At 42.4% G+C, this 14,253-nt stretch overlaps 1 protein-coding gene across 2 annotated transcripts in view; it reads right to left on the reverse strand.

Annotated features, from left to right (window-relative positions):
• gli3 (GLI family zinc finger 3) overlaps positions 1-14,253 on the reverse strand; it is a 97,230-nt gene that overhangs the window by 18,504 nt on the left and 64,473 nt on the right. For both annotated transcript variants that reach the window (XM_082546941.1, XM_082546942.1), the window contains 3 exons: positions 8,306-8,511; positions 5,358-5,519; positions 1,167-1,368 (listed from right to left, as the gene is read on the reverse strand). In XM_082546941.1, coding sequence (XP_082403067.1) covers positions 1,167-1,368; positions 5,358-5,519; positions 8,306-8,511 — 570 coding nt within the window. The remainder of the gene's footprint in view (positions 1-1,166; positions 1,369-5,357; positions 5,520-8,305; positions 8,512-14,253) is intronic.

The raw sequence follows: 14,253 nt of genomic DNA on the forward strand, positions 1-14,253 counted from the left end.
ATCAACACAGATCTGTGTGGCTCCGAGCACAGGCCTCCATTCATCCTGCGCTCTGACGCTTTGCTCTCGCTGCGACCCATATTTCTGCTGATCTTATTACGAGCCGAGTGGAAATCAATGAGCCGAGACACATTTGGGGGCCCATCCGCTTGTCATATCACTCATCAGTCTGTTGGCTTTGGTTATTTGGGCCCTGACACTTGGACAGTGGCTGAGTGTGCAGCGTGATTGATCAGGCTCTTCTTACAGATTGCTGATCAATGGCTGTGGGTGGGGCGATGGATCTTTCCTTTTCCCTTCTCTACTCTGCTCTTTCGCTTCCCTTTGCTAGTCTCGGTTACAGAGGCGTGATGTATGTGATGTTTCCGTGAGGTGCACCGGATGACTGACACGAGCCGCCGGGGAGGCAGGCTGACTGGCTGGCTGGGAGATCGTCACCCACGCGGGGCCTTGACATGGACGATACGTACACACTTATTTCCCCACCACCCCACACTTCTGGTACACTTTTGTTGTACACACTGATCCTATTGAACTTTATGGAGTTTTACTATGAGCATCGATGGCATCGGAAACACCACGTACAGCATTAATCCTCCCCCTGGGGAGAGTCAGCTGTTCCATCCATTCATTCATTATTGACACATGTTAGTTCCAGAATGACCACCTTGAAAGAACCAAATGCACAAAGCCCTTCTTCAAAAGTGACTCACAACTGAGTGATTTACTTTTAAAGTAATGGTCAAAATCTTTAGTCCCTATTATGGGTCAATCCCACAATTCCTTTCATGGGAGTTAATCAATGTAGGCCAAGAGTATAGTAGCTTGTCTACTAGTTTGATCCCTCCTAACTGCATGTCGAAGTATCCTTGGGTAAGATACTGAACCCTGAGTCAGCCCAATGCATCTATCAGAGTTTGAATGTTGGGTTAAAATAGGGGAAAAGCACATGTGAATCGGGCTTGTATGAAAGCACTTTGTGTGTTACAACTGAATAGAAAAGCACTATAACTTCCACTTGTCCTTAATTAGACTTCCCTTTCCTCTTCACCATCCACATTTTCCACACAAATACACACAATACAAAGATATCAGACCATTCAAAATTCTAATAACAAATAAAACGATTAATCAGGAGCTATAAGAACATTCAGGGCAGTTTTTACCTGATGGCCCCAGCCGAGAGGTGACCGTAAGAGCCGCTGGTAGACGAGCTGGAGCGGGAATTGTTGAGCATGGTGACGAGGGAGTTGGGCGAGTTGCGGATCATGGTCTGCAGGTCAAAGCTGTGCTCAGAGAGGGGTGAGATGGGCAGAGGGCGTTTCCTGCTGGGTCGCGACGGAAGCCTCGGGCTCGGGAAACGAGAGCCTGCGGGGGATGAGGAAAGAGGTGGAGATTGAGCGCCAAGTATCTGGGTTTAGAAAGACCGGTACACTTAAAAATACACCCATATCCGAGCATCAGTTAAACTCTGAAAATGTTTGAAATGAAACGAGCATTTGCTGGTTTTTACACTTTTTTTTGCATCCAAACTCTAACCTAATCTAACCCCAACAGATGACATTTTTGTCAATCATCAGACAAAAGGCTCATCTGAACGAGTATTCGGCTGTCACTTGATGCACTGCTTGCATTTCATCTATGAGAAAACATGCCTTTTATGTTGGAGAAATGCTCCGACTGTGTATGGTAATATTTAATCAAGTCCAATTTGACTCGTTATTCAAATGCAATCAGTGTTGACTGGAAATACGAAAAAGGGGGTTTGAAAAGGTAAAAGGCGGAAACGGCGCAACCATTCTCTGCGCACATACAATGAGCCACGGGTAGAGATTAAAACATGACTTTTGTTGTCTTTTCACATGGAGATGTCACAAACAAGACAGAGAAAAACAGGGGGAGATGGAAGGAGGGGGAGAAAAAAAAAGCGCTGAGGGGATGTCGTGCTTTGTGCGTGAACTGACACAATGACTTTGTGACTCAAGATTTGGAAATAAAACATTTTGAGTTATTTTATAAAGGCAAACAAAACCAGCTTAGGCAGCCCCGATAACCCCCCTCCATATTTACGTCCCCCACAATCCATCCATCTCCCAAATGTAAATGCTCCATCTCTCGTTTGACACATCCAGCGATTACAGAACGCTCCATTCACATGGTAATCACAGTGTGTGTGTGTGTGTGTGTGCGCGTGTGTGTGTGTGGATGCTGCTCCAGTGGCAGCAGTGGTGTTCTGGCAAACACAGGCCACGTAAGGAGAGCAACGCTGCCTTAATAATGTCACTGTATGGAAAAGCCATCTTTTTTATGTGTTTCTGACGGGGGTCCTTGACATTGTTAAACACAGCGAGGAACACCGCATGGCACATCTGATTTTGCACAACTTTGCGCATCCTAAATTTGACACCAGCTGACACTCCACGCAAGCAAGAGCGGCGAGCAAGAGGGAAAGCGTCTACTTGTGGTGAATTAGGTGAAGGGGTGGGTGGTGGTGTTTGGTGGTGGTGGGGGGGAATACAGCTGATGAGATGGGTCTGTGTCCCAACACTGCAAAATCTCATGGGAGTGGTATTTATTAATGCACAGCCCAAATGATAAATCAGCCAACCGGGGAAGACCGAGACAGAAACGTGCTGGCTCGTTGCGGGACTGTCCCTCTAATTTCCTCTTGATTTATGGACGGGATGGCTGGTTAGTTGCCCCGTCATTAATTCTCACGGCCAGAGAGGGTTCAGACGGGCAAGACTGACTGGCGGTGGAAATAAAACGTGGCTCCGAAGCTGTGCTTGAACCGTCTCGAACACACCTGAGGGCCACATGAGAGGGATTTTATGAATATAGACTTTTTAGTGTGATATAAACTTGATTTTAGAGATCCAAGGACGCTGATATAAACGAGTAATCTGGTCAAAATCTCTTTGTTTGTGAACAGCTGTTTGCTAAAACTACATTTTTACTTTATATTTTCTCCATCATTTCTCATAAATAAGCGGTATATTAATATTTAATACACAGTTTACAGTAAACAGTAATGTAGCTTTAGACAGCTAGAGTGTAAAGGACATTAAAAGGTTTAATAATTTTCACCGCGTCAGACATCATAACTTTTTCTAAGATGTATTTTATATTTAAAAAGCTGTTTTCATTGTTATTCATCTGTTTACACACACGTTTCCACTTAAAGGTGCCTATTGGAGAGTTATAGCAGTAATATAACAGTAAATATGTTTGTATGCTTACAGCTACCTTTTAATGTATTATTAATATTTATGAAATGTTTATACTGCTTATGAATTCCAAACAGGAAGTCTTAACGTGCTACCATATAATTAATAGCTACAATTAATCAGGTTACATAAAACAGCTCTGGTGTTAAAAATGCTAAAATGCTGCTAAAAGCAAGCCTGTTTATAAGAAAAACAGCCAGCTGTTAGTGGAGAATAGCAAGGAGATTAAAGTCAGCTAATAAAGACCACAAATAAAGACTTTATGGCAGTGTAGACTTTAGTTTTAGTAATCTATGAGAGCTATGGTGCTAATTAGGCAGTATGAGCATAGACAATAGCCCATTAGAGCACAAACAGGCAGGACAGGCCCATTGTTTCATTAGCAGAGCGCTCTCTGAAGGTAATTAAACTGATTTGAAATTGACTAAAATAGCTGCAGTGTCGTACTAGCCCAGATTATCAGCGAAAGCCTCTTGACAGACGCCGCTCTTTGTATGTGTTTTTTTTTTCTCTGAAATCCAACCAAAGCTTTAAAGTGTTAATATTTCAGGCGCAGGAACACACATTGTTGAAACATGATGAGTTATTACCAGCAATGATCACAGGCGATTTTTTTTAAAAGTGAGGAGCGCCGCATCTCTACTTAAATTTGGCCCTAATTGTTTTGTTTCAGTCTATTAATCTTAAAAAGTGACACAGAAGAAAGGATTTCTGCAGTGATGAATGGTGGGACATTCCAATTCCCACTTAATAGCAATTAATTTTCTGATACCCGCACAAGTTTGGCTAGTTTTAATTAGTTTGTTCTGAGGAATCGGGGGGAACTTCACCCCGGATTTCCATGAAAGCGGCGTCTGACTGACTAAATACATTCTCATCAAAGGGAACGGGGTGAGGCTGTCCGACCTTTCTAAGATTCAGTGTGCATTTAATTTCCTATTTACACTTTAAAATAACTCATTAGCATAAGTCCTCTGCACACAGACCTGAGCCGAACACATTAAGACAATAGCTCATTTAAATCATGTCAGAGGAAAAAGTTGCAGATACCTCCTCGCCGTGGTTGATCTATATATAGTACAAGATAGGTGAATTATGAAAGTGCAGTTTTAAGGGTTGAATTCCCACTGGGGCCACTCATGCTTAAATGTGCAGGTATGTAGGGATGAATGTGGTAGGCGTCTATTCACTTACGTTGTAAATGTCCAGTTTTGGTGCCTAGTACAGTTGACATATAATTCCCAATAAACTCAGAGCCACTGTAAATCACAGAGGTTATACTCTTAATATCAATAAGGAGTCTTTGAACTTTTACTTTTATCTGCTGGTTTAGTGTTTTAATCGCTAAGAATGGAAACCGCCTCAGCACCATTGGTAACACCTGCTTTAAAATCCTGGTGGTCGGGCAGAGAGATTTAGATAAAGAACAATTATTAAAAACATTATTAACCACCCTGATTATGTTCTGTCATCTGAGTTTAGTAAGCTGTTCCCACCAGTACCCCAGTGCAGAACAAATAGACACTTAAAATCCTTCATTTCCTCCGCTTTTAGATCACTTACCTCTAGATTAACCTTTAGATTTTTTAAATCATTTTTAATGTCTTTGTCAATCTGTCTGTTTATTTTATGTATTTTTTCATGTATTTTACTATTTATTGCAATTTTATCTCTTGACTTCATTCTTTGTTGATCTGTGCCTTCAAGTGCAACACTGTAGGTGACTAGAGTTTAGTGTGATTGTGTGAGTAGGTTATGTGGATGAAGTACAAAGCTGCCCCTTTTGGGGGGAGTTTGAGTGATATTCAGTGGTGTAAAACCTTTCACTTTTTAACTATATTTAATCAGGGCTTTAACTTTGTGAACTGCAAAGCAGATAAAATGTGCTTAAGTGGATGAATAAAAGCCAAAAAAGAAAAAGCTGTCTATATTATTGACTATTTTTTATAATGAAAGTTCATGAAATCCAGTATTTCTTATGGATGCAAAACAACAAAAAAAAAGAGATCAAACAAGTTTTGGATGTATGTAATGGGGAATGTGTGTGAGGCAGTGTTTTAGTGTAATCCTAGAATTATTAGATATTTATTTGTTGTTTTATATATGAGACACCTCTGAGCGCACACTTACTGTCGATCGCCTGCAGATACTCCATGTGCAGGGCGCTGGCACTGCTAGCCCCAGCGGCGGATGCCACTGACGGTAGGAGGTCAGACGTGTAAGGGCTGCGGTGGCCCGCCAGCAGAGCCATCTGGTGGTAGTACTCAGCTGTGGTCAGACCTGTGTGAGGGGCTGGAGGAGAAGAAAACAAAGTAACCAAAACATAAACTGATCTGCACCCACGGAAGAAACACTTAAAAGAAAAAAAAAAGGCTGGGTAGAGGCGGAAGAGGAAAAGAGAGAGATGCAAAAGGAAGGGGAAAAATTATTAGCGAGTTAGAAAAACATGACAGGCTGAGCACCTGCACTGCGTTTTAAGTCTGCATTCATTTACATTAGATGATAATCAGCTCAGCAGAACAGTAATGAGCACATTAGCAACACCATCAAGTTTAGCAAAACAGCTGCACAGGGAGCATCACCTGAAGTGGGGAGCCTCACTGGGGATTACCGGATGCTTGCTCAGAGATTACAGTGAGTGTGCATTAGTGTTTGATTGATGCATTCGTGTTGTGAACACCAGAACCGATCGCCTTACAATACAATGCAGTTTTTAAACAGCCTTCGCTCTTCGTGCCGATCACCCGGAGAAAGGGCATGAGCGTGTACATGAATATATATATTTACTGTATGTGTGTGTGGTAAGAGTATGTGGGCTGGTGCATCCTTTGCCAAACACGTCGCTTGTGCTGTGCGCATGGGGGCTGCAGATGCAGATATGCAACCTGCTCCTCGACTCTGCACATTTAAACTCTGCAGGAAACAAAAGGCCTAAATCTGCCCAGATAGATCTGCGTGCTACAATGTCTCTCTTTTTCAAGTCATTCCCTTAGTTATAGAGTACTGTAAGTCCTTGAACCATAGCCTAAAAATAAACATCTGGTGGTGGGCTTCCGTATGCAAATATTCTAAGAAAGAGAGAGGAAAAGACTAACACTGTGGTTTTGGATGCAAATATGGAATCGGTTCAGACCACTGAGTGCTGCAGATCTTTTTTTCTCCCCCAATTGAAGAAATAAAGAGAAAATAAATAAAGAAACAGTGTATGAGGAGATTTCCTCTTAAGGCTGGCCTGTATGCCTGCAGAACACATCCATGATTGGTTAAATGAATGGCAGAAAAAAATTCTAAATTAATTCGATCTGGCTTTTATGTCTTCAGTGGAAGGGGGGAGTTTCTTAATTGTCTCCAGTGTTCCGCCTTAGCTTTGCTTTTGCATTCAACCATAATGTGTCCCATTCAGGAGCCGTGCGCAGAAAAGAGCTTTGCAGAATTTCTAAATCAGAAACGCTGGCATCCGAGTGCGATCCTCGGGGCAAAATGGGGGAGTGGGGGAAGGCTGTCGGTGTGGCACTCAATGTAGGGAAGGCAGAGACATGCCTCAGGACTCCGTGAGCCACCGGGTGCTCCAGCATAACAATAGAAACAGGGGCGAGCCTAACTCTGAACTCGGTCTCATATAGAAAAGAGAGAAATATTGAAGGCGGGAGGGGGGCACAAAAAAAGAGATGTGAAAGCAAATGTGTGGCAGCAAGAGGGTGGCACTAAATCCCACCCACTTTAAATCTCCATTAGATTCTGTTAATTAATTCATCATTATTCAAATGTACTTTTTGCTGGGAAAAAAAAAATCTTTGCATATTGAAGGAGGCTCCCTGTAAGCACGGTGATATACTAACAACACAAAAGCTGATGGGTTAATTAATCACCGGATTGATTAACGGAGTAATTAGGTGCCTCATTCACAATTCACAGCATTATGGAGTGAAAAGGGGATCATGTGGTAGGTTGGAGAAACTATTTTGATTTAAAGCAATCCGAGACCGGCGCACATTATTTTGCGGTAATGGAAAATTGGAGGGTAGAGAGTCGGAGCTTCGGTATATCGCTCTAGTGCACGAAAAGGAGCAAGGGGGGGAGGGGGGGGGACTCTTGGTCGTTACTTAGTCACAGCTTTCAACAGACCTGGATGAGAAGAGGTCGAATGCACGGGTGCAGAGGAAATGTCCCAGCTATTTGCCATTTCAGAAATACACTTCAGTGCAAGGTTGTGGGCTAAAGTGGGTCTCTGCTGCTGCTGAAGTACCAAAAGGCTGATGGCTGAGAAGGTGAGGGCCATAAATGATTATTGGGACATTTGGAGCTCTATGAGGTGAATGTAGATGTTTGGCAAATAAGATCTTACATAAAAATAAAAGATATTGTTTTTTTAATTAAAATATGACCAAAATCATGATGAAAATAACTCAATATGTTTATTATTAATTTAAAAAGTTTTGTTCTTTCTCTAAGTTGCTAAGACTTATTTTATATATTTATAAAATAAGGTATAAAATAAATGAACTGCTACACATCAGATCAATTGACTTCCCAATTAAAATCCATATTAAGATGTAAAATTGCTCTCAGTAGGATGCGATACGAATCACCCCCCTTTACACCACCAAACTGTGAACTTGAGCCCGACCCTCCCTCCGTGTGCACGGTGTAACTGTACGTGACCCTGCCGCTCACTGATGCATCCTCCAGAGGTCTCCGACATGACTCACAGATCAAAAGGATTAGCCTCCCTCCAATCTGAGCCCCCACCCACACGGATGGCGCTACACTCATAATACTCCCATCTACCCGCTCCCCTCACTCAGATAGCATCTCGCCAACCCCTGGGTCTTAATAGAGATGGATCTGGTTGCCTCTCACCTGACCTCTTTTGATCTCGAACAGGAATTAAACGGATACACACAACCGAGATTCCCCCTAATAGCAATCGAACCTCCGTAATCAATTCCAGCCGTTATTTTTAAGGGTCTTCTGAGGCCTTATCACCCTCTGCTGGGGTTGTGTGCAGCTGAGTGTGTGAGTGTGCACGCGTCATGCGTTGTGTGTGCGTGTATCAGTTTATGTTTCATTTTACTCACCATCTGCAGGGCTGAGGCCCCGGGTGGCTGACAGAACGGAGATGGAGGGGCTGCTGTGGAGAGAGCGGATGTAGTCCATGTATGGGTTGATGTAGGGGTGTGGATGGTGGAAGGGCGACTCAGCCCCCACAGACGGGTTCCGCTGGGGCGAGATCCGGATGAGGGAGATGTCGGAGAAAGCTGGACTGCCCGCCAGAGCAGGAGGCCTGCAGAGAAGAAAATATTAAGATAACATGACACATATGATACAAGCTCAAATCACAGGTTTTCACTAAAGGCGTCACATAAAGGGGGGTGGTATCGTGCTTTTCTTTATTTTCTGGCATTTGAACGCTCTTAGAGGGGTTCCAGTGATACAATAAGGGATGAAGTAGTCGCTTAGTATGATGTAATAATGAGGAAATATCATTAAACTGTTGATCTTAGCCACAAATCTCTGGCCATCTGCACAGAAACCTGCACCCACCAACCTGCTTTAAAAAACATCTGTTTATGAGGGGCAGCCAATCAGATTAAAAGCTGACTTAAAATGAGAAGAACAAGGTTGAGATGAATACGGATTATTTGAAACTGTGACTCATGCAAAGCTACTCAAGAACCAAAGTATGGAGCTAGAAATTTCGGCATATTTTTTTTTTCTTTACAGGAAATTTTTTTTGAATAATAAAAAATATATGTGTAGAAAGGAATATTAAAAACACACTGTTTAACAAATGTTTATCATTTTTTTAATATATATTTATATATATTTGAAAAGTCACATATAAACTTGATATTACAAAACTGAATGAAAAAATAAAAATAAACTAAAGGAGGCTTTCTGTAAAGAATTGAGTTGAATTGAATTTATTTATTTTTATTATTTCTTATATTTTTGGGGCTATCCTGGTACGTATTACTTATTTTACTCTTTTTTGTGCACAATGCTTTGTGACCGTTTGAATGTAAAAAGCATTTAATAAGTAAACAACTTATTTTTCTTTTGGTATTTTTAACCTGATCTAAAAAGTTCAGCAGAAATTAGTCAGCTGTTAATTTGATGGATATATGGAGCTGATATTAACAGCAAATGGGGGGGAAGTAAAAAGCCTTCTTTTTATGTATCTATAAATAAAAGTAATATTTAAAAAAAATATATTTATTTAAAAATTTAATTTAAAAATTAATAAAATTAAGAACATTTTTATTAAATGATGATTTCTTTAAAGTGGCCCTAATATCTCTTCAATCTTTGACTTATAAATGAACTTACTTCAATATTGCTGTCACAGACTCCCTCTATCTGACACCATTTAGAGACCAGTTAGCCCATTAAAGCCAACATGTGTACAAGAATAAGATCTTTTGATTCCACTATGTTGTCATTTTTGAGTAAATTAAACATAAATAAGTCAGTTTCGCCACAGTTGAACCAGGGACATCAGGCTTGTTTCAGCCTGAACATCCAGATGTTAATTCGATTGGCAGACTGGCAGTGGCGAGACCAAACAAATAGACTGTGACACTATCTCTCTCCCTCCATCTGCAAAGCAGAGAGGAGAGTGCTGCATTCCAACTGCTCCCTACGCAGACATTTCCTCAGATCAAAGGCAGCTTTCACCACTGCGTCTTAATCAGAGGGAAACGTTAGACCGAGCTCACCGCTAGCCAGGGCCAGACAAGCAACGCTGCGCCGCAACGCTACATTGCTCAGATGGCTTCGAACTTGGCTTGGAGATGAAACCGTGTACAGAATTGCACATGACGGATACAATTTTGTACAAAATCCACTGGCAAGTCTCATACAAATTCTCATTCTTTAAATAGAAAATGTGAGCGCTATCAAGCTTCACTTTATCAGAAACCTTTACTATCAAATTTCTCTTTTCTGCGAGATGTGAAATAAAGTTGAGAACAATCAGGAAAACTTCTTAGCAGCAGAGTTTGAGATTAACTAATTTGTGCCCACTTCTTATAATTGGTTAGGAGCGCCTGGAAACTTCATAATGATGGCCTACACCACAAAGGCCTTCCCCTGAGGATGTGGAGAAAGCCCCATATCAGGCAGACATTAACGGGCTAAAAGATTAGACTGAATTAGCCCCTCTGCTTCTCTGGGGCTCCCCGATGGACTGGTCTACTGTGACAAAAGACCCCAGGAGTAGGAAAGGATGAGCGAAAAGAGGGAGAGGAAAAAGTCTGGCCCAACGTTTGTTTCGCAGTGACCTTGAGCAAGGCCAGAGGGAGTGGAACAGCCCAATTACGACCTCTGCCCCATCCCCTGTTCCCCTCCTGGCCCCTTCGTCCCTCCACTTCACAGCCCCCCTAATGAAAGAGCTCAGGCCAGGGTCAATAATGAGCACTGAGGAGTGGAAACGAAACACACACACCCACTGAGGAGCAGACCCAGAAACACACAGTCACACGTGAACTTCTTCATCTTCAGAAGCCTTTCTGTAATTAGACCAAAAAGGGGCTATGGGGCAATTTTAAAGGCCTGCACTGCGGTCGACAGTGTGACAACATGTCTCGCGACGCTGAAGCAGGTGGACGGGAAAAAGACGCCGGCGCTCTCCGGAGGAAGAAGAGAAATCCTGAGCAAAACCTTTTCTGTTTGAAGTGCGCAAAGGTGGCGACTTTCAGGCTCATACCTGACATTGCAACACAAACGGTCGTGGAATTTTTCTCCACCTCCATATGATTGGTGTCTTTTTGCACGTCAGCTGGAAGAAATCTCCTCCTCGCCGAGAAAGCCATCGTGAGAGCAAACGGGCACTTCAAAACAGGTGTGCGAACGAAAGAACGTGCTCACGATAAGCAAGTCATGTGCCCCCACGCCACCATCATATGCCTCATTTGCAGAGATCACAACATAGCTGCAGGGTGATGTTTGCTTTCTTGTCACATGGCAGACCTTGAAGCTCGTACACGTACGCACTCGGGGGAAATATGTAGCACGGGGGAAACTGAAAAAACCTGCTCTGTCAGTCATTAAAGAAGAGAAACGGACATGCAAACACACATTTTTAACCATTACCTGCAAAAAAAGGCATTTGGTTAGCAGCAAAGTAAGCACAACTAATATCTCTGGAAGCATTTTTCACATTTTCTGTGTTGAAATAAAAACCCAGGAGGAAGAGCAGAGGAATTTCATGGCCTGTTTGAGGGAAGCCAGACATCCACTCTGGCTGCCATGACACTGATTAAACCTGTCATGTGTTGGCTGCGTCCCCGTACGCCGGCCTAAGCTAAATGCCTCTACCTTTACTTAGTTTTTTCCAATTAATTAAAAATAAGATCAGAGCAATCGCCTGCATGGCCGGAATACTGGTGGGAAAATCGTGACAAATGGAAGAGATGACTGTGAACAGTAGTCTCAGGGAGGGGAAGGAGGGAGTATGTGAACATATGACCTATGAATTTGGGAGGGAAGGGTGGACAGGGAAGAGTTAGGGCAGAGGGGGAGTTGGACAAGGAGGGAAGGGGGGAAAAAAAGACGTCTCAAGGGGTCCGCAGCCAGGTGTGAGGGGATTTAAGGAGGACAGCGGAGAGATTGATAGTTCGGAGGAGGTTCGGCGCGTCTTTAAAAGAAAATGCAAGCGAGTGGCCGATCCTCCGTGCTCAGCTGCTCTCTGTAGGGCCGTGATCATCTCAGCATCTGCCAGCATGCATTAATCAACATGACAAAAGGAAGCAGTCTGACAATGTGCAGCGTGTGTTTGCAGGAATGTTCGCCCTGTGTGTGCGCTAATGTGAGAGTAGGTGTGTGGGTGCGGAGAAGTAGCGTCTCGGATACACCTGATTTGAGATTTACATCAAAGTTGTCCTGCAGGGTTTTACATACTTCTTCTTAGAAGAGAAAAACTTCACTCTTCTGCGTCCTTCACAGGTTTATAAATTCCTATTAACCCTTAAAGAAGACGTCCTGCAAAACGGGCAAAAGGAAAGCCTGAGCTCCTGACATATGGAAGCTATTTCCTTTCACGTGGCCTTTCTTAAACCAGCCAGCTCCTCTTTAAGGCATCGCATGTTTACACGGGGCGGTCTGTGGATTTTAAACTGTCGTCTTATTTCACCCAATGAATATACACTTGCCAAGTGTAAATATGTCCCCAAAAGATTTTGAGTTTTTGTAGAGTGGGAGTGTCGAGACCTCGAATCTTTGTTTGGAACAAGATTATATCAACACTAATAATTTTTTTTTTTTGGAGTGGGGAGAAAGCGACAGAAACATGCATTTGCGGTGAAGGCTGATGACTTCACTTAGGCACACAAGGTATCATTGTGGTGCAGCAGCCTGACCTGGTGGTATTGACATAGCGGTGTGCTAAAATAGGAACCGGGCTCTGTAAAATACTTTTAGCTCAAGCATGAAATCGTTGCGCATGAAAGAAAAAAAGATGAACATTTCTTCATGTGTTCTTTGGTGACCAGCACAGGAAATTGGCGAGTCCAAATCCAATAACCCAACAACTGTATTCATGGACCTTCAAATTTTCATCTGTGAGCTGCCAGTCTACTCCCACAGAGAGTCGCGAAAGAAAAAAAAAGGCACTGAAGCCAGCAGTCATGACCCTGCCGAATTGAGAGGAAGTCTTACTAAAACCAGTCTGTACACTGCAACGGTTCATGAGTGCTGGAAAATGTAGCTTTTCCATGACACAGGCCAACAATTACATTGATTCGATGTCACATTTACAGGGGAACTAATGAATATGAAATAGCATAGATGCATCTCATGTTCACACTTAACTACTGCCTGTAGCTGCAGCTATGAATAATAGTATACTGTAGCTAGCTGTAGCTCAGGAGGTAGTGCAGGTCACCCACTAATTGGTAGGTTTGTGGTGCTGATCCAATCTGTATGCAAAAGTGTCCTTGGGCACGATACTGAATCCCAAGTTGCTTCAAAGTGTGAAAGTGTGAATGTCTATAGATAGAAAGCACTTAACCATAGAAAAAGTGCTTGTATGTATGTGGGCAAAGTATCAAAGTGCTACATAAGAACCAGTCCATTTAGCATTTAGCTATTATTACATATACATTACATATTATTACATAGTCCGGTGTCATTAACTTGATAACAAGGTTTTTTCTTCTCTCTTTACACTCGTAAATGCAAATTATAAGCAGCCAAGTGCGTGGAAGAAGCTCAAGCTAAAGTTAGTGATGGCTAATGCTCTAGACTTGTAGACAATCAGTATTAGGGGCAACAAAGAACTGCAGTTCCCTATAAGAACACTTGGTGGGCTGGCTCCAAAAGTCAGTACATTCCCACACACTCACCTGCTAAAATGTCCACTTCTAGACATCTTCTAAACATTTTAGCTGTAGCCTAACTGTAGCCTTTTTAATGAGTATGCTAACTTTCATAGGGATGCTATGGTTAGCAGCTTCGCCTCACACAATAGAAGGCAACTGGTTCAAATCCCAGCTGACGCCATTCTGTGAGGATGTGAGGTAGATAAAGTGCTACATGAATGAGTATAATACATTTCTTTTTTAAAGATAGGTGCTTTGTTTAATTATGTTAACAGTATCTGTAGCAGTTTAGTATGATAGTATGTAGTATGCTAATAGATAGCAGCTACCTTGGTCTGTGCTATTGCTAGCACTACACTGGCTCCAAAAACCCCTGACTGTGATTACTCTAAGCACCTGATTGATGGTAAGATGGGAAAATATTGCTTTAATATGTTATAAGGATGGAACTTTATTCACCATATATCAAAACCTGAGCATGTTTCCTATCCATATGCTCCCCTACTGTCAAGGAGTGCTGCCGCAGTCAGTCTGAACAAGGCCTAACCCATCACAAAGGTCTCTGTGATTCTATTATTTTCTCTGTTTGACACAAAAACATTGCAGTACTGTGAACTGACAGTTTTTTGTTCTCTCTTTTTTTTTTTTGCTAACAATATTTAGTAGCAGATGGATGATTTAGTAACAGAACACTGCACAGGACTTCA

The sequence above is a fragment of the Aulonocara stuartgranti genome (genome assembly GCF_965226115.1).
Source record: "Aulonocara stuartgranti genome assembly, chromosome: 9".
Lineage (NCBI taxonomy): Eukaryota > Metazoa > Chordata > Actinopteri > Cichliformes > Cichlidae > Aulonocara > Aulonocara stuartgranti.